Source organism: Erythrolamprus reginae, chromosome 4 (assembly GCF_031021105.1).
Source record: "Erythrolamprus reginae isolate rEryReg1 chromosome 4, rEryReg1.hap1, whole genome shotgun sequence".
Classification (NCBI taxonomy): Eukaryota; Metazoa; Chordata; class Lepidosauria; order Squamata; family Dipsadidae; genus Erythrolamprus; species Erythrolamprus reginae.
Genome location: NC_091953.1, coordinates 9,648,415 through 9,669,738, shown reverse-complemented (window position 1 = coordinate 9,669,738; position 21,324 = coordinate 9,648,415). Strand labels below are relative to the sequence as shown.

Below are 21,324 nucleotides of genomic sequence, written 5' to 3'. Positions count from 1 at the left end.
CTACTGAGATTCGATCTGCCAAACTGCTAACAGCCGGCGATCAGCAGAAGTAGCTTGCAGTACTGCACTCTAACCACTGCACTACTGAGGCTGTATTCTGGGAGTTGAATTCTGGAAGTTGAAGTCCACAAGTCTTAAAGTTGTCAAGTTTGAAGACCTCTGCTCTAGAAATAGCACAGAGTGACAAAGATGATAACAGGTCTGGCAACTAAAGTGTTAGGTGAACAATTGAGGGAACTAGGTATGTCTAGTCTAGTGTTTCTCAATTATTTTCTGTTATGTCCCCCCCCCCAGGAAGAAGTAAACATTTCACATACCCCAATTCTCCAGCAGGATGATTGTTTGCAATATTTGGCACATTTTTGCTTTAAAAACTCAAGCGGCTTCTTAGTGTGATTGGGGTGTTTAAGTGACACCTTAATTTATTTGGCTTCATGCTATCCGTTGCCAACATTTTGAGACACAGTAAACATACCGGTCTTTCCTCGTCTCCCATGGTAGTCACAGTGAAGCCAAGTGCTACAAAGGCTTCATCATATTTAGCTTTCATGAGACTTACGTTTGTCTCATTATCTCCGTCTCTCTCCTCCTTTCTTTTCATCCCTGTTAAATATTTTCCATGGTGTCTCTTAAGGGTTAGTTATCTGCACTTCATATCTCCTGCTCTGTGCTGTTTATTGTTCGATGCAAAACACCCCTTGCAGGGGGGGAAAGCATTTTCCCCTGGGGTCATGTTCCCCCCATTGGCATCACTCCATGCCCCCCCCAAAGGGGGCCTGACCCACTATTTGGGAAGCACTGGTCTAGTCCAGGGGTAGGCAAAGTTGGCTCTTCTATAACATGTGGACTTCAACTCCCAGAATTCCTGAGCAAGCATGATTGGCTCAGGAATTCTGGGAGTTGAAGTCCACAAGTCATAGAAGAGCCAACTTTGCCTACCCCATGTTTTGTCTAACAAGGACTAGGCCCAATCTCAGGAGTAATAAGTCTACGTAGGCCAAACGTCTCCTTGGCTATAATAGCCAATCCTCCCCCTTTCCCTGGGGTCGAGGCAGAAAATAACAGTTTGGCTAGTGTAATCTGGCTGAGACCTCAAACATCATCCGACTACATTGCTAAACATTGAAACTCCACCCCGAATTACCCATACATCGCCCATAAATACCTATAGGGAGTGGTCAACAATTCCCGAGTTACAGACTACTTCCTTTTCCCATACAAGTATTCTTGTCTTTTTCTTAGTCTTCTAAAGCGAGCATCTAACAAAGGCTCATGGTCTTCCTCCTCCTCCTCTAAATCAGACTCTACTCTCATTGGCACCTGCAGTGGAAGTGATCTGCCGGTGCTTGGAGGCTGTTGGGGTCTGGATGGGTGTCAACAGACTCAAACTCAAACCTGATAAGACGGAGTGACTGTGGGTTTTGCCTCCCAAGGACAATTCTATCTGTCCATCCATCACCCTGGGGGGAGTCATTGCCCCCCTCAGAGAGGGTCCGCAACTTGGGCATCCTCCTCGATCCACAGCTCACATTAGAGAAACATCTTTCAGCTGTGGCGAGGGGGGCGTTCACCCAGGTTCGCCTGCTGCACCAGTTGCGACCCTATTTGGACCGGGAGTCACTGCTCACAGTCACTCATGCCCTCATCACCTCGAGGCTCGACTACTGTAATGCTCTCTACATGGGGCTACCTTTGAAAAGTGTTCGGAAACTTCAGATCATGCAGAATGCAAGTGCGAGAGCAATCATGGGCTTTCCCAAAAATGCCCATGTAACACCAACACTCCACAGTCTGCATTGGTTACCGATCAGTTTCTGGTCACAATTCAAAGTGTTGGTTATGACCTATAAAGCCCTTCATGGCACCAGACCAGATTATCTCAGAGACCGCCTTCTGCTGCACGAATCCCAGTGACCAGTTAGGTCCCACAGAGTCGGCCTTCTCCGGGTCCCATCAACTAAACAATGTCGTTTGGCGGGGCCCAGGGGAAGAGCCTTCTCTGTGGCGGCCCTGGCCCTCTGGAACCAACTCCCCCCAGAGATTAGGATTAACCCCACCCTCTTCGCCTTTCGTAAGCTCCTTAAAACCCACCTCTGCCATCAGGCATGGGGGAACTGAGATACTCTTTCCCCCTAGTCCTTTATAATTTATGCATGGTATGTTTGCTTGTATGTATGATTAGTTTTACAATAAGGGTTTTTTAGTTGTTTTAGTATTGGATTTACATGCTGTTTTTTATTATTGTTGTTAGCTGCCCCGAGTCTACGGAGAGGGGCAGCATACAAATCCAATAAATAAATAAGTAAGTAAGTAAGTAAGTAAGTAAGTCAGTCAGTCAGTCAGTCAGTCAGTCAGTCAGTCAGTCAGTCAGTCAGTCAATCAATCAATCTCTGCCACCTCTGGTGGCCCTTCAGGTTCATCCAGGTCTATTTCTCCCTCACTCTCTGCAGGCAATACCACTGGCCCAGGGTACCAAGATGGGTCTGGCTCACCCTCCTCAGAATCTATCATTTACCAGAGGTACATGAGGAGCACTCACAACACAAACCTTCAATCATAGGATTTTTTTTAAAGATATCTATCAAATACTAACAAGAAGTGACCCCATGGACCTGAGCCCAAACAAGGCCAATCAAATGCACCTATTACCAATTTTCTATGTGCCTCCTATTTCTTTTTCTTTTTTAAGACTGACAGGCGCTTTTCAAAAACATGATTTGATACATAGACGGAGAAGAGACATATTTGTTTTTGTCATCTCTTGCCAGTTGCTAGGTGGGCTAGAAACAAATCACTGTAAAGACAAAATGTTTGACTAACCTTTCCTGACATTTCCCAAAGAAAGAGCAAGGACTGAGCATTAGCGATATTTGTATCTCTTAATCTCTTCACTCCCTCTTAACCCGCAGGATTGAGGTAGATACACGACAAAATTGTATCTTTCTTGTTACATGCAAAACGTTGTGCGTTTGGCTTTATTTTTTTCCACCCAGACTCCGCCATTTGGATTCTTTTACCCCTCTGTGCATGCACAGAATGCTTTGTGCATGCGCAGAGGGTAAAATAACCTAAATGGAAACATCTGGGGAGGTGGATGGGACCTCGCGCTCCCTTTGTGTTGTGATTCAGCCTGAGGCTCCTCAGGGACCGGCTGGATCTCTGCCGGATCCATGCCCAGAGGAGGAGGACAGTGAACAGGAGGGGGAGGACCAGGCAGACGGGGGAGAGGAACGTCAGGAAGAGGAGGAGGGAGAGCAGCCTGAGACCCCCGGGGGGGGGGGCTCTCCCCAGCTAGTAGCCTGGATTCATTGGATGAAGACGCACAGGCTATAATAGACATGAGGCAGCGACATGCAGCTCAAAGACGGGGCCAATTAGAAAGGTATTTCCATCCCTGAATTGGCAACAGCTGGGTTTGGGTGTGATTCTCCTCAGCAGGGTTGAAAAGGCAGGCCCGCCCTTACAGTCTTGTGGAGAGTTATCAACTGGGAGTCCTGTGACCTTGCTTCAATTCTTGGCGTCTCTGATCTTGGCTTGTGGCCTAGAAGTCTGGAAGACTTGGGGGAGGCGTGGGTTTTATTATCTCCAGTGTTGTTTTTGCCAGCAAGAATCCTGTTTTATTGCCTGGCCTTCGTGAAACCTCTGTGAAGCTTCATAGTGTTCCTGTCTGTAAGAACAGTTTTTGTTACCTGTGTTTGCTTTCAATTATATAAACTGCCTTTGCTTTTTACCAGTGTGTCTGGATACTCTTTTTGGTTGGTACTGGCGTCTGGGGGGACCCAGACAGAACACTTTGCGACCATCTCTCCGAAGAGTGACAGGCATGAGCGAACTCCTCAAAATCTTCTTTTCGCCTAACCCCAAACCACTTTTGGGGTTTCTGAATGGGAGCGTGTAATTGGGGAGGATATTTCAACTCTGAATGAAAAATAGATACCCGCTCTTTTATTTCTTTTCTAAGGTGTTCTCTCTTGCGACAGGCCGAGGGCTGGGAAGTGAATAATGGAGCACCACTTCTGTCAAGGGCTTTGTGGATTTCTAACATTGCAATAATGGATTGTGTACATTGGCAAAGATTCAAGACAGTGATAAAACGATCTAGTGCAATGTTTCTCTCTCAGGAGAAAGTGTCTTAAACAAACACCCCTCTTTCCCAAATGTGGTCCTTTTTGGGTTCTAAAAATGCTACAGGAGAGATTCAGTCTTCCTTCCTTCCTCCCTCCCTTCCTTCCTTCCTCCCTCCCTCCTTCCTTTCTTTCTTCTTTCCTCCTTCCCTCCCTCCCTCCTTCCTCCCTCCCTCCCTCCTTTCTTCTTTCATTCCTTCCTTTCTCCCTCCCTCTTTCCTCCCTCCCTCCCTCCTTTCTTTCTTTCTTTCTTTCTTTCTTTCTTTCTTTCTTCTTTCCTCCTTCCCTCCCTCTCTCCCTCCCTCCTTCTTTTCTTCTTCCCTCCCTCTCTCATCTTTCTTTCTTTCTTTCTTTCTTTCTTCTTTCTTTCCTTCCTTCCTCCCTCCCTCCTTTCTTTCTTTCTTTCTTTCTTTCTTTCTTCTTCCCTCCCTCCCTCTCTCATCTTTCTTTCTTTCTTTCTTTCTTTCTTTCTTTCTTTCTTTCTTATTTCTTCTTTCTTTCCTTCCTTCCTTCCTCCCTCCCTCTCACCCTCCTTCCTTCCTTCCTTCCTTGCTCCCTCCCTCCCTCCCTGGTCCAAACTAGTAGAAGCCCACCCCTAATGACAAGGACCAAAAAGAAAATACATAGATGAAATGTCTCTTTTCCAATGGTCTTAGGCGACCCCTGCGAAACGGTCGTTCGGCCCCCAAAGAGATCCCGACCCTCAGGTTGAGAACCACTGAGCTAAGACAAAGCACCCATTGACATGAGTGATGTTGAATTGGCAACGCCCACACAGTCACATGACCACTGAGCCACACCCACCTAGCTGGTCATTAGGGCAGAGAACTGGTTGTTAAATTATTTGAATCCCACCACTGACTTAAGCATAAGGACTCTTCTTAAACAGAACATGAACCACTGCAGAATTGAAAATTATTTAATCCCAATTTCTCTCTCGTAAAGATATTGAAGTGGAATATAATTACCACTTCAATCCCTAGGGACTCCCCTTTAAAATTTGCAGTGTAAAAATATCTCTCTTAAATTACTGGTATGTTCCCTGTCATTTGCTCTAGAAAAGTATCTTATATTAATACCAGGCATTCTTCTGATCTTTAACCAAAATCGTTAAATTAAAAGGAGTCCTTGATTTTTAAGAGTCCACAGAAGAGCAACAAAGATGATTGGGGACTGGAGGCTAAACCATATGAAGAACGGCAGGAATTGGATATGTCTAGTTTAATGAGGAAGAAGGACCAGGCGAGACATGATAGCAGTGCTCCAATATCTCAGGGGTTGCCACAAAGAAGAGGGAGTCAAGCTGTTCTCCAAGGATAGGGTTCTCTAAGGGTAGAAGAAGAAGCAATGGGTGGAAACTAAACAAGGAGAGAAGCAACTTACAACTAAGGAGAAATTTCCTGAAAGTGAGAACAATTAATCAGTGGAACAGCTGGCCTCCAGAATTTGTGAATGCTCCAACATTGGAAATTTTTAAGAAGATGTTGGATACCTATTTGCCTGAAGTGGTATAGGGTTCCTGCCTAAGCAAGATATTGGTTATTCAATATCTTCTTAAAAACTTCCAGTGTTGGAGTATTCATAACTTTTGGAGCCAAGTTGTTCCACTGATTAATTCTTCTCACTGCCAGGAAATTTCTCCTTGGTTGGTTCTCTCCATGATCGGATTCCATCCATTTCTTCTGGTGCTGTGGAAAATAGATTGACTTCCTCTTCTTTGTGGCATCTCCTAAGATATTGGGACACTGCTACCATGTCATTTCTGGTACTTCTTTTCACTAGACTAGTACAATCTGGATCCTCATTTTACTCACTGTGGAAGGATGGAAGGCTGAGTCAACCTTGAGCTGGTGGTGAGATTTGAACTGCCGAACCAGATTCACCCAGGTCTCAGCAACACTCCGCGGCCTGCTGATCAGTTTCTGGTCACAATTCAAAGTGTTCGTAATGACCTATAAAGCCGTACATGGCATCGGGCCAGGATACCTTCGGGACCATCTTCTGCAGCACGAATCCCAGCGACCGATTAGGTCCCACAGAGTTGGCCTTCTTTGGGTCCCGTTGACTAAACAATGTCGTCTGGCGGGACCCAGGGGAAGAGCCTTCTCTGTGGCAGCCCCCAGCCCTCTGAAATAAACTACCCCTGGAGGTTAGAACTGCCCCCACCCTCCTTGCATTTTGTAAGCTACTCAAAACCCACCTATGTCGCCAGGCAAGGGGTAACTGAGTTACCCTAGGCCTATGGTAGATTTGTGTATGGTGTTTGTGGTTAGCTCTGGCCCAGCTCCTGCCCCAGGGAATGTGGAGATGAATGCAGGGGAAACTTCAACATGTCAAAGGCCTGTTATTGCCGACAGAGTCAGTTCAGAGTTTAGTTTCCTCTGACAAAGAAGAAGGTGGGAGTGACTTGGAAGAGGGGGGCTTGGCACACAGCCCAGGCAGTCAATCTCCTTTATCTTCCATTGATTCGGATGAAGACGTCTTGGACCCACAAAAAGCGCAGAATTATGCATAGAAGAGACCAAGTAAGGACATATTACAGGAGATAAGAGAGGCCACCTGTGTTTGGGTGGGGCTCCAATAATTAGGGCTGCTTCTATAAATAGCAGCGTGTGGGTTTGGCTGTTGTGGAAGAGTATCTGATCGCATTCTTCAGGAATCCAGTGTTGCTGTTTTCTGGACTTTGTTTGTTGATTTTTCACGACTTTGAAACCAAAGCAGAGCAACGTGTGTGTGTGTGTGTGCGTGTGTCCCACTTCAGTTGGAAGAAGAAGGGGTGTGAAGTTTCTTCACAGCTGCTAGCTAAGTACTTAATGACTGCTTAAGGGAAATTGTACAGGCTACCTGGTTGTTTTGGGACGAGTGCTCTTTGCAATACAAAAAGAGTGCTTAGTTTATTTTGACTTTTGTGATAAAGAACATTGTTTTGAATTTTCAAACGTGTGTTTGTGTCTGAAATTTGTACCCTTGAATTTTCGGGAGGCTCCTACCAGAGAGCCCGGCAGAACAGTATGGTATGACTGAGTTGTATGGTTTTAATAATGTTTTTTTCTTAATGTGCTTTTTTTAACATATTGGATTTGTGATATTGCATTCTGTTGTGAGCCGCTCCGAGTCCTCGGAGAGGGGCGGCATACAAATCTAATAAATTAAATTATTATTATTAACTACAGTTAGCGGCTAGCTGAAATAGCCTGCAGTGCTGCACTCTAACCGCTGTGCCACCCAGGCTCTTATACTTATATTTCTCTACATATCATCTTGGATATTCCAGCAGCCCTATTTATAGAAGTGAAGATCTTCACACCTTCGGTTTATTACAGTCCTGACTTCTTTGCTGCTTATTATCCAAAAACAATTTGAAACGTAGAAGAGTTGGACCGTGGCAATCTGAGTTTTATAAAGGTGGTATATAAACTTAGTTCACTCTTGATCTGTACCCACATCTGAAATTGCTTTGCTACAATTAATTTTGTTCAGTTCTCTTTACCCTCAGCGGCCCTGCCCTCATTTACCTTCCTTGCTCCTACTTAATTGGGATTGTTCTAACAACCAAATGGATTTTGCTGGGATGCAACAAACACAGGAGCATCCTAGATGCCTCTGAATAAAATCCTACAGGGGGTTTTCACAAGTACAGTGATACCTCGTCTTGCAAAAACATGGAGGTCCTTGAAAACCCACCTCCAGACTTCCGTTGCCAGTGAAGTGTCCGTTTTTGCGCTGCTGGGATTTTCCTGAGGCTCCCCTCCATGGGAAACCCCACCTCCGGACTTCCATGTTTTTCCGATGCTGCAGGGGAATCACAGCAGGGGAATCCCAGCAGCACAAAAATGGATGCTTTGCTGGCAATGGAGGTCTGGAGGTGGGGTTTCCCAGCGAGGGGAGCCTCAGCGAAATCGCAGCATCGCAAAAACATGGAGGTCCTTGAAAACCCACCTCCGGACTTCTGTTGCCAGTGATGCGCCCGTTTTTGCACTGCTGGGATTCCCCTGAGGCTCCCCTCCATGGGAAACCCCACCTCCAGACCTCCATTGCCAGCAAAGCATCCATTTTTGTGCTGCTGGGATTCCCCTGCTGTGATTCCCCTGCAGCATCGGAAAAACATGGAAGTCCGGAGGTGGGGTTTCCCATGGAGGGGAGCCTCAGGAAAATCCCAGCAGCGCAAAAACGGACACTTCACTGGCAACGGAAGTCTGGAGGTGGGTTTTCAAGGACCTCCATGTTTTTGCAATGCTGCGATTTTGCTGAGGCTCCCCTCGCTGGGAAACCCCACCTCCAGACCTCCGTTGCCAGCAAAGCATCCGTTTTTGTGCTGCTGGGATTCCCCTGCAGCATCAGAAAAACATGGAAGTCCTGAGGTGGGGTTTCCCATGGAGGGGAGCCTCAGGAGAATCCCAGAAGCGCAAAAATGGACACTTCGCTGGCAATGGGAGTCCAGAGGCGGGGCATCCCAGCAGTGGCGGCTTGGGTTCGTAAGGTGAAAATAAGAAGAGGCAAAAAAATCTTAAACCCGGGTTCGTGTTTCGAAAAGTTTGTATGATGAGGGGTTCGTAAGACGAGGTATCACTGTACTGTATTTTCTGGAGTATAAAACGCATCTAGATTTTAGAGGTGCAAAACAAGGAAAAAAGTATTCTGAACCAAATGGCATAGTAGTATATTATTTAATAAAACACCAGTGTTACAGCCATGTCCACTTTTTACAAACTTCCAACTTGACAGCTTTAAGACTTATAGACTTCAACTCCCAGAATCCCTCCTCCAGAATCCCTCCTCCTTAGAGAGGGCTGTAAAAGTACTATGAAGCATTACATAAGTCTAAGTGCTATTGCTAAAAACTTATAGTGAACAGTTGCAGGAATTGGGTATGTCTGGTGTAAGGAAGAGAAGGAGGTAGGGATGACATAATAGCAGCCTTCCAATATTTGAGGGGAAGAGAGGGATTCTCACAGCGGAGAGAAGGGTCACAGAGAAGAGAAGGGTCAATCTATTTTCTAAATCACCTGAAGGCAGGAAAAGAAGTAACAACTAAGTAGAAATTTCCTGATATTCCTGAAATTTCTATATAATTGGCACAGTGTTGACAGAATGGACTGGGTTTTCCTTCCTTCCTTCCTTCCTCCTTCCTTCCTTCCTTCCTTCCCCCTCTCTCTTCCTTCCTTCCCCACCCTCCCTCTTTCTTTCTTTCTTTCTTTCTTTCTTTCTTTCTCCCTCTCTCCCTCCCTCCCTCTCTTCATATTCCTGAAACTTCTATATATTTCTATTTCAGTGTTGACAGTGCTGGACTGGCTTTTCCTTCCTTCCTTCCTTCCTTCCTTCCTTCTTTCCTCCCTCCCTCCCTCAATTTTTCTTTTTTCTTTCTTTCTTTCTTTCTTTCTTTCTTTCCTCCCTCAATTACTTTCTTTCTTTCTTTCTACTTTCTTTCCTTCTTTCCTTCTTTCCTTCTTTCCTTCTTTCCTTCTTTCTCTCTCTTTCTCTTTCTTTCTGTCTTCCTTCCTTCCTTATTTCTTTCTTTCCTTCTTTCCTTCTTTTCTTCCTTATTTCCTTCCTCCCTCCCTCAATTTCTCTTTCTTTCTTTCTTTCTTTCTTTCCTCCCTCCCTCCCTCCCTCCCTCAATTTCTTTCTTTCTTTCTTTCTTTCTTTCTTTCTTTCTTTCTTTCTTTCTTTCTGTCTGTCTTTCTTTCTTTCTTTCTTTCTTTCTTTATTTCTACTTTCTTTCCTTCCTTCTTTCCTTCTTTCTTTCTCTCTTTCTGTCTTTCTTTCTTTCTGTCTTTCTTTCTGTCTTTCTTTCTCTCTTTCTCTCTCTCTCTTTCTTTCTTCCTTCCTTCCTTCCTTCCTTCCTTCCTTCCTTCCTTCCTTCCTATTCCTTCCTTTCTCTTCCTTTCCTCTCTTTTTTCCCTCCAAATTTTGCTGCCTGCAAGGAGTTAACGCAGAGGCAGCCAAACTAGCTTTAGCGATATTCACTGCAGCACTGATTTCCACCTCCTTTAAAAGGAGGAGGATAAGATTTAATGGCCGATGTAATGATCCTGCAGTGGTGCTTCAGGATGTCTGCAATGTAGCTTTGATGGCTGAAGGATTTCTGAGGGGCCGGGGCGGGTGAGCCAAAAAACTGGCTCAACCTCTCTCTCATTTTAAACTATTTCTATGCACTGTGTTTCGGGGTCAGAACCAGCTTTCTTCCTCTCACTTCCTTCTCCTTTCTGATTTCAGACTGCAGTTTTGAAGCGTGGGTTCCTTTCTTTGAACAGAAGCACACCTCCAAAGCCAGCACAACAGTGTGGCTCCTAGAAATATTATTGCTGCAAAAAAATAGAATTGCCCCCTTTTGCTTCAATGAAAAATACTGTTTTTAGAAACATAGAAACTGTTGTGATTCAGTCTGAGGCTCCTCAGGGAACGGCTGGAACTCTGCTGGCTCCATGCTCAGAGGGGGAGGACGAGGAACAGGAGGAGGAGGAGGACCAGGCAGACGGGGAAGAGGAATGTCAGGACGAGGAGGAGGGGGAACAGCCTGAGACCCCCGGGGGGGAGCTCTCCCCAGCGAGTAGCCTGGAGTCATTAGATGAGAACGCACAAGCCATCATAGATATGAGGCAGAGAAGGGCAGCACAACGAAGGGGACAATTAGCCAGGTATTTCCATCCCTAATAGGCAACAGCTGGGTTTGGGTGTGGTTCTCCTCAGAAAGGTTGAAAAGGCAGGCCCGCCCTTCCTGTATTGTGGAGAGTTATCTTTTGGGAGTCCTGTGACCTTGCTTCGATCCTTGGCGTCTCTGATTCTGGCTTGTGGCCTCGAAGGCTGAAAACTTGGGGGAGGCGTGGGTTTTATTATCTACAGTGGTGTGTGTGCCAGCAAGAAGCCTGTTGTATTGTCTGGCCATCGTGACTCTTCTGTGAAGCTTCATAGCATTCCAGTTTGTAAGAACAGTTTTTGTTATCTGTGTTTGTTTTCAAAGATATAAAATGACTTTGCTTTTTACCAGCGTGTCTGGCTACTCTTTTTAGTTGGTGTTGACCTCTGGGGGAACCCAGACAGAACAGAAACATAGAGGATTGACTGCAGAAAAAGACTTCATGGTCCATCTAGTCTGCCCTTATACTATTTCCTTGTGGCTGCCATATCATGTTAGGATAGGACTTAACATCTGGACTTCTAACATAACTGTCTTATACACTTTTATTCCATTATCCAGGAACAGGACTGCACGTAGGTCACAAAGTGAGTCTGCATTTCTGGTGAAATCTGCTTGGAAGTGACTGGCCATAAAGTGGTTCATGGCAGGGCCCCCCCTTGAATAACAGCAATGTGTCAGCAGGATGAGAACTGTGATAAAAGGATGCATATTTACATTTCCTGGGGCACACCGGACGAAAGCAGCAATAAAAGACCTTGCTTTGTGGTAAACAAGAGATAACCATATTCACAACAAAGGTCCCAGGAAATTGGCCATAAGAGACATTTCAAGTTCAAGTTTATTGGATTTATATGCCACCCCTCTTCGAAAACTTGGGGCGGCTAACAGCAATTATGAACAATATACAATAAAATCCAATACTAAAAGCAAATTAAAACCCCTTAATATATAAAACCAAACATACATACATACAAACATAACATGCATACAGTTGTAACAGCCTAGGGGGAGAAGAAGTCTTAATTCCCCCATGCCTGGCGGCAGAGGTGGGTTTTAAGTAGCTTACGAAAGGCAAGGAGGGTGGGGGCAATTCTAATCTCTGGGGGGAGTTGGTTCCAGAGGGCCGGGGCCGCCACAGAGAAGGCTCTTCCCCTGGGTCCCGCCAAGTGGCATTGTTTAGTTGAAGGGACCCGGAGAAGACCCACTCTGTGGGACCTAACTGGCCGCTGGGATTCGTGCGGCAGAAGGCGGTCCCTGAGGTAATCTGGTCTGGTGCCATGAAGGGCTTTATAGGTCATAACCAACACTTTGAATTGTGACCGGAAACTGATTGGCAACCAATACAGACTGCGGAGTGTTGGTGTGACATGGGCATACCTTGGGAAGCCCATGATTGCTCTCGCAGCTGCATTCTGCACGATCTGAAGTTTCAAAGGTAGCCCCATTTGTTCAGTAGAAGCTAGTTACGTGCCATATGTAGATAGGAAAGGCTCAGAAGTTGTGTCATATCTTAGAGTTATGTTATTGGATGTTTGTATACCACTTGACATATACGTATAACCTTACCCAATTTGCATATTCCCCCCAATAAAAGGAAGTGCACGGCCCAAAACTGTGTCATTTCACCCGGAGAGAAATGTGTCCAAGTTTTCTTTCTAGGATTTGAATTCGTGAGTGACCCCACACGTCTGGGTTGCCCTAAGTCCCTCTGAAGACCCTGTTCCCCACAGGGACTTTGCGGCATCCGCATTTCCTATATTTTACCTTAGGATGGATCTATGTTTATCCCAGGCATGTTTAAATTCAGTGACTGTGGATTTGCCAACCACGTCTGCTGGAAGTTTGTTCCAAGCATCTACTACTCTTTCAGTCAAATGATATTTGCTCACGTTGCTTCTGTTCTTTCCCCCAACTAACCTCAGATTGTGGCCCCTTATTCTTGTGTTCACTTTCCTATACAAGAGCATGTAATAGATACAAACTAAATGTGAATCGCTCCAAATTTGACTGCAGAAAATATGACTTCAGCAACCGAGTGATCAACACCTGGAACTGACTACCTGACTCTGTGGTTTCTTCCCCAAACCCCATGATCTTCAACCTTAAATTATCTACTGTTGACCTCTCTCTTTTTCTAAGAGGTCTGTAAGGGTTGTGCATAAACGCACTATTGTGCCCGCCGTCCCTGTCCTTCTGTGCCATTATCCTTTTTATCACCTCTTTATACTTTGTTATGCTAATACAAACTATAATTCTATACTCGTATGACAAATATATATATAAATAAAATAAAATAAACCATGCCCCCCCCCTTTCCCTTCTGTCCTCCAGTCTATACAGATTGAGTTCATGAAATATTTCCTGATAATTTTGATGCTTAAGACCTTCCACCATTTTTGTAGACCATCTTTGGACCCGTTCAATTTGATCAATATCTTTTTTTGTAGGTGAGGTTTTTGCCTCTTTTTTCTTTTTAAAGCAAAGCATTCCATGTGGAAATTACCAGGGCTTCTGTCACCGTAAAAATGAATAAAACAGTGCGCGTTTGCCGCCTTTATTATATACTGTTTGTTTGTTAAGAGGAGGCTGTGCATGGTTAAAGCGAAGGGCTTGGTTGTGTAAGAAGGGACCGTTGTAAATAAAGATAATTAAAAACAAGCACAGCGCGCTCGGCGCAATTACCAGAAAGAGAAACAAGACTGTTAATTTCACCTCAGCATTTGCTTGCTTTCGTTCATTTTTCTTGTAGTTTTTTCCTCACAGTCAGCAAGTTGTCCAGTCAGGGGATATCAATCAACCTCTAGGATCAAAGGAACGAGATGAGAAGATGAATTTACTTCCCTCATCTTGTTTTTAACGCGATTTTCTTCCCCCCTAAGTGAGCGAGAACAATTTTTCAAAATGGAGTCCCATGGAAATCATTATAGAGGCAAAAAAATATGTAAGCGGTTATGTTGTTTAGATTTTGCTGAGGGGAATTCATAAAGAAATATCATTATCTGTTTTGGAAGGAAGACTCTTAGCAAACTTCAGAACTTAACTCCGGAATATAATTAGATTTAGATGGTGCATATGGGTGCGGGGGTGGGGAGGGAAATCATTACAATTTGATTGCAGCTATTATCTTGCTTCGTTTTATGTTTCGAGACAATGCTGCAGGTTGTCACCATGAATGTGTCCCATCCTTGGAAGAACACCCCAACGTGAGAATGAATTAAAGATGTTTCTGCTTTGAATTGTCGTTTAGCCGCCCCGGGTTTTCGGAGAGGGGCGGCATACAAATCTAATAAATAATAATAACAACAACAACAACAATAATAATAATAATATATAAATGGCAATCTGTTCCATTCACTGTCAGAAAATTTCTCCTTATTTCTAGCCTGGATCTCTCTTTAACAATCTTCCACCCATGACCTCTCCTCCTACCCTCCCATGCTTTGAAGACAGCCCCTCTTTTCTGTGACAGCCCCTCAATTGCTGAAAGACAGTTATGTACCCTCAAATCCTTCTCTTTGATGGGGGATCTCCCTCAAGTGTTCATCATGCAATTTAGCCTCCAGTCCCTTTCATCAACTTTGTCACTCTTCTCTGCATATTTTCCAGACTGTCCAGTCTCCAGATGCAATTCAAGTTGTTAGTTATCACCTTTAAAGCATTAAGTTGGCCCTCTGGAACCAACTCCCCCCAGAAATTAGAATTGCCCCCACCAGTGTTCCCTCTAATTTTTTTTTGGGGTGGGCGGAAAAGTATAGTGTCTGAGCGGCAGTCCCTTACTGACCTCTTAGGAATCTGGATAGGTCGTGGATAATCTAAGGGTAAAGTGTTGGGGTTTGGGGATGACACTATGGAGTCCGGTAATGAGTTCCACGCTTCGACAACTCGGTTACTGAAGTCATATTTTTTACAGTCAAGTTTGGAGTGGTTAATATTAAGTTTAAATCTGCTGTGTGCTCTTGTGTATCCATCCTAAGATATATCCATCCTAAGATAAAATACAGGAAACAGTATAAGGGCAGACTAGATGGACCATGAGCAGTGTTCCCCCTAATTTTTTGGGGGGGTGGGCGGAAAAGTATAGTGTCTGAGCGGCAGTCCCTTCGGGACTGGGCGGCACAGAAATAATAAATAAATAAACAAACAAACAAACAAACAAACAAACAAACAAAAAACCCACCCTGTTTGCGTCAGAGAATTTCAAAATAAAATACTGTACTGTGTGTCTATAACAGTGAGCTCATAATAGGGCAACTCTATCAATATCAAAATGCCACTTAAATAGTTGAGCTAGTTTCAAACTAGATTTTGATTTTCTTTCTCTCTTCCTTACTCCCATTCTTTTTCTTTCTCTTTTCCTACCTCTCTTTTTTCTATCTGTTTCTCTCTCTTCCTCTCTTCCTCTCTCTCTCCTTCCCTCTCACTCTTTCCCTCTCGGCTTCTGGGCAGGTTTGGAAAACTCTGAGTTGATGATGATTTTTAAGTGAGCGATTGCTCACTGCTCAGCTTAGAGGGAACTATGGCCCCCACCCTCCTTGCCTTTCGTAAGCTTCTTAAAACCCACCTCTGCCACCAGGCATGGGGGAATTGAGATACTCTTTCCCCCTAGGCCTTTACAATTTTATGCATGGTATGTCTGTATGTATGTTTGGTTTTTATATTAATGGGTTTTTAATCATTTTTAGTATTGGATTATTATTGTACACTGTCTTATTATTGCTGTTAGCCGCCCCGAGTCTCCGGAGAGGGGCGGCATACAAATCCAATGAATGAATGAATGAATGAATGAATGAATGAATGAATGAATGTAGATTAGGACCAGACTAATTGCAGGACCACCTTCTGCCTCATAGCTCTCAGAGACTAATAAGGGCTCACAGGGTTGGCCTTTTCAAGGTCCCATCCGCCAAACAATGTTGGCTGGTGGGGCTGCAGGGAAGGGCCATCTCTGTGGTAGCTCCAACCCTTTGGAACCAACTGCCTTTGGAGATCCATATTGTCCCCACCCTACCGGTCTTCCAGAAAGCCATTAAGACTTGGCTCTTCCGGCAGGCCTGAACATGAATGATTGATAGTATGCATGGTTTTTTTTTCAGGGTCAGTAATGTATTTTATATTGTTCTTGCTGTTTTATTGTTATCACATTTTATATTGCTTTTAATTATTGTGATTATTGTGAGTCCTATTGGAATTGGATGGCATAGAAATATCACAAATAAATAAATTTTCAAAATGTACCGTATTTTTCAGAGTATAAGATGCACCTCTAGTTTTTGGGGAGAAAAACAGGGTCTGGGGGAATTCTGCCTATCAAGTATTCATCTTGCTAGTCCTTAACTTGGTCAACTTCAGCACATTCATTCGCTCACTGGTTTTGGGGTTAGGGATGGTTAGGGCTATGTGTCTAAAGCAGTGTTTCCCAGCCTTGGCATTTGCTGGCTGGGGAATTCTGGGAGTTGAAGTCCAGATACCTTCAAGTTGCCAAGGTTGGGAAACACTGGTCTAAAGCACAGCTGATTTTCGAACAGAGCAGCAAGTAGTAAAGCAGGCAAAGCACAGAAGATCACTTAGCTCGTGTATGGGCTGAAAAACAGCGTTCAAAAGCACAGCTGATTGTTGGTGGGAGCTCCAGTGATTAAGCCGTCAAAGTGGGGAAGAGAAGACAGCAGTTGTTCCAGGTAGCCATTTTGAGCATTGTGCAAACGTTTGAAAATGCAACACATGGAGCTGAAAAACACAAGCCATTGTTGGTGGCAATCTCTGCAGTCTGGAAGAGGATGCAAGGAGGCTGAAGGATATGGGCTGGTGAGTGGGTGGGGCTATATTTGGAATATAAGATGCACCCAAATTTTTCCCTCCCAAAAAAGTGCATCTTACGCTCCAAAAAATACAGTACTTTTTATTGTGGTAACCAGATTGCCTTTTTCTTTCTTTCTTTCTTTCTTTCTTTCTTTCTTTCTTTCTTTCTTTCTTTCTTTCTTTCTTTCCTTCCTTCCTTCCTTCTTTCCTTCCTTCTTTCCTTCTTTCTTTCTTTCCTTCCTTCTTTCCTTCTTTCTTTCTTTCCTTCTTTCCTTCTTTCCTTCATTCTTTCTTTCTTTCCTTCTTTCCTTCCTTCTTTCTTTCTTTCCTTCCTTCCTTCTTTCCTTCCTTCTTTCCTTCTTTCCTTCCTTCCTTCTTTCTTTCTTTCTTTCTTTCTTTCCTTCCATCCTTCCTTCCTTCCTTCCTTCTTTCCTTCCTTCCTTCTTTCTTTCTTTCTTTCCTTCTTTCCTTCCTTCCTTCTTCCTTTCTTTCTTTCTTTCTTTTCTTCTTTCCTTCTTTCTTTCTTTCCTTCCTTCCTTCTTTCTTTCTTTCTTTCTTTCTTTTTTGTTTCTGCAGAGGTGTCCTCAAATACCAAACTAACCTAAAGGAGCACCCCCCTGGGTGTTACAATCCCAACAGGACCATTGAGAAGGACATTCCATTTGAAAGTGGCTTCAAACCATCTCTCCCAGGACGTGCCGTAGAGAATTTCCCAGGACCATTGATGGAGCTAGAACCATTTCTGGAAAGCAACTTTGCTTGTGCAGAAGAGCCAAAATTCCAGTCCTGTTTCCCTGAGGTTTGTGGGAACATCTGTGTTGTATTGTGCTTCTGGCGACGATGCTTCTGCTACCAGTTGGCCCTGGTGGTATGAAAAAAGCTCCGAACGTTCATAAATATTCCAAGTTGACAGGGAACAAGCTGTTAAAATGTTTGGAGCTAAACGTCTGGGAGGGGAGAGAGATTTGTTATGTAGGCTGAGTTCCAAATTTAGACAGGTGTATTTGTGGTGTGGAAGAGATTTTGGTAAGAAGGCAATCCAGGCACATGGCTAAAACTAAAACAAACAATAATACGCATTACATATTCTTCAAGTGTACACACTCAGGATGTATAAACAATATATATAGAGAGAATAAACCATTAATAAACAACAATGGTTGCACTTATCCGACAGTCTTAACATGGAGTAGCCAGTGGAGGGCATGAGCTGCTAGTGTATTGAAAACTGGCGATCTAAGTTTGCATTTAAGCATACATTTGACAAGGTGACATTCTCGGATGAATATGGAGATTGATTGATTAATTGATTAATTGAGTGATTGAATTATTGATTGATTGATTGATTGATTGTATTTCTATGCTACCCTTCTCCGAAGACTCGGGCCAGCTTACGACATGTAAAAAACAGAAAGTTCCAACAAAAATCAATCCAATTAAATTAAAAATTATATGACTATTTTAAAATTAGATTTCTTATATATTGTTGTATTCAATGTTGCACACTGCCCTGAGTCGCTTCGAAAAGGGCGGCATAGATAGATAGATAGATAAATAAACAAACAAACAAACAAACAAACAAACAAACAAAATTCCTAGTTAAATTAATTGCACCCATCGGCCCAAGGCTGATGACATAAATGAGTCTTAAGATTCTTATGAAAGGCGAGGAGGGTGGCAGCAGTACGAATCTCAGGAGAGAGCTGATTCCAGAGGTTCGGCCCCCCCACAGAGTAGGCCCTTCCCCTAGGTCCCGCCAAGTGACATTGTCTAGTTAACAGGACCTGGAGAAGGCTGACTCTGTAGGACCTAACCAGTCACTGGGATTTATATGGCAGAAGGCGGTCCCGCAGGTAATTGGGTCCAATGCTGTGTAGGGCTCTATAGATCATAGCACTTTGAATTGCATCCAATTGGCAGCCAATGCATTAGCTTGAAAGGTTGTTTCAAATTTGTTGTTAATTGTGTTTTTAGTTGGGCACTTCCAAACAATTCAACTGGCTTCTATTTTGAATCGAACAGCAACTTAACAGGATGTTAAAGATAAAGGTTTCCCCACAGATGTGTGCCAGTTGTTTCCAACTCTAGGGGTGGTGCTCATCTCCATTTCTAAGCTGAAGAGCCAGCGCTGACTGAAGATGTCTTCGTAGTCATGTGGCTGGCATCACTAAATGCCGAAGGCACACATAAGAACATAAGAAGAGCCTTGCTGAATCAGGCCAAAGCCCATCGAGTCCAGCCTTCTGTGTCACACAGTGGCCCACCAATTGTCCTTGGGGATCTTGAGCAGAAAGAGAAGGCAAGACCCTCCCTTTCCCCTGACCCCCAACAAATGGTACTCAAGGGAATCCTGCCTGCCTCAACCAACATAGAGGTGGCACATGGACATCCGTTTCAATAACCACCAATACACTTGGCATCCATGAATCCGTATAATCCTGCCTTAAAGCTATCCAGGCTGACAGCTGTCATGACCTCTTCCGGAAGTGAATTCCATAAAACAATGACCCTCTGGGTGAAGAAATATTTCCCTTGCTTTGTCCTCACTTTCTTACCTATGAGCTTTAGGGAGTGCCCCCTCGTCCTAGTATTGGGTGGTAGAGAAAATAATTCTTCTCTGCACCTTTTCTATCCCATGCATGATTTTATACACTTCGATCAAGTTACCCCTTAAATGCCGTCTTTCAAGGCTGAAGACACCAAGGCATTGCAACCTGGTTTCATAAGGGAGGGGCTCCATTTCCTTGATCATTCTTGTTGCCCTTTTTATGCACCTTTTCCAGTCCCATTATATCTTTCTTGAGGTGCGGTGACCAGAACTGTACACAGTACTCCAAGTGTGGCGTCACCATTGATTTCTACAGAGCCACACAGTATGCTCTTTCCTTCCCACCAAAGATGGTCCCTATTTTTCTACTTGCGTTTTTTACGTGCTTTCGAACTTCTAGGTTGGCAGAAGCTGGGACAAGTAACAGGAGCTCAACCCGTGTTCAAGATTTTTTTGACTCTTCTCAAGAACCATTTTCCACTTACAAACCCGAGCCTCCAAAACTGTAATCGGAAAAAGGCAGGGAGAAGCCTCTGTGGGGCCTCTCTAGGAATCTTCCAAAACCTGACAGTCATATGACTGTCAGGTTTGCCCAGGTTTGCCTGGTGCACCAGTTGTGGCCCTATTTGGACAAGGAGTCATTGTTCACAGTCACTCGTGTCCTCATCACCTTGAGTTTTGATTACAGCAACGCTCTCTACATGGGGCTACCTTTGAAAAGTGTTCGGAAACTTCAGATCGTGCAGAATGCGGCCGTGAGAGCCATCGTGGGGCTTCCTAGATTCGCCCACGTTTCTGCAACACTCCGCGGCCTGCACTGGCTGCCGATCGGTTTCTGGTCACAATTCAAAGTGTTGGTAATGACCTTTAAAGCCCTACATGGCATTGGGCCAGAATACATCCGGAACTGCCTTCTACCGCACAAATCCCAGCGGCCGATAAGGTCCCACAGGGTTGGCCTTCTCTGGGTCCCGTCGACCAAACAATGTCATTTGGCGGGGCCCCAGGGGAAGAGCCTTCTCTATGGCGGCCCCGGCCTTCTGGAATCAACTCCCCCCAGAGATTAGAACGGCCCCCACCCTCCTTGTCTTTCGCAAATTACTCAAGACTCACCTTTGTCGCCAGGCATGGGGGAGTTAGGATATTCCTTCCCCTAGGCCATTACAAGTTATGTATGGTATATTTGTGTGTGTGTTTGGTTTTTATAATAAGGGTTTTTAGTTGTTTTATTAAATTGGATTGTTACATGTTGTTTTTTATCATTGTTGTTAGCCGCCCCGAGTCTGCGGAGAGGGGCGGCATACAAATACAATAAATAGATAGATAGATAGATAGATAGATAGATAGATAGATAGATAGATAGATAGATAGATAAATGATCACCTTCTGACAAGTTAAGTCAAATGGGAAATTTCAGATTCACTTAACAACTACAGTGATTAATTTAACAACTGTGGCAAGAGATGTGTTAAAATGGGGCAAAATTCACTTTAAAATGACTAGCTTGGCAAGAACAAAAATTGGGCTCAATTGCAGTTGTAACTCAAGAACTACCTGCAAACTTCTCTATTCAAAGAATTTGGTGCTGGTACGAATATAGTTTTTTAAGTTTTTTCTTAAACAAGAAAAAGTAGAGAAACTCAGTTGCTTAATGCACTTTAAGGAATAACCTATCAACAGAAGAAAATATTTGTAGCTCATAATTGAACTGTGTGAGGTCCCTGAGCTTGGTGCTAACACTGATGATTTTACCTAGCTTGGTAATGAAATGTCTAAGAAAACCAGAAGAGCACCAAGGACCCCACAGAAATAATCTATGTTCCATCCATTCCTAGCTTCTGTTTGTTGAGTTTTTCTTTGGTATTTTTAAATGAAAAAATCAATATTGCAATTTGCTGGCTTGAAAGTCTATCCCACCCAGAGAAGGAAATGAGTAGATTTAACCCAATCTGTTCATGCCTTGGTCCCACTGGTTTGGGTTGCACAAACTGAGTTGAAATCGCCAACTAATTCTTGCAGGCAGACATTTCCCAGAACAACAACAACAAAAAATATTGCTTTTATTTCCCATCTTCAGACTTGGCTTTGGATTTCCGGACCGTTATGCTTATATTGTGTGGAAAGGCTGTACCGCTATATCTACAGCAGTTATAAACCTGTCACGCTCACTGCAGTGATCAACCATCCGTGTGATGTCCTTGAAATACAGATGATGA

At 44.0% G+C, this 21,324-nt stretch overlaps 1 protein-coding gene across 2 annotated transcripts in view; it reads left to right on the top strand.

Annotated features, from left to right (window-relative positions):
* NOX4 (NADPH oxidase 4) overlaps positions 1–21,324 on the top strand; it is a 117,057-nt gene that overhangs the window by 33,471 nt on the left and 62,262 nt on the right. For both annotated transcript variants that reach the window (XM_070751644.1, XM_070751643.1), the window contains 2 exons: positions 17,137–17,359; positions 21,186–21,324. The exon at positions 21,186–21,324 is cut by the window's right edge and continues 29 nt beyond it. In XM_070751644.1, coding sequence (XP_070607745.1) covers positions 17,137–17,359; positions 21,186–21,324 — 362 coding nt within the window. The remainder of the gene's footprint in view (positions 1–17,136; positions 17,360–21,185) is intronic.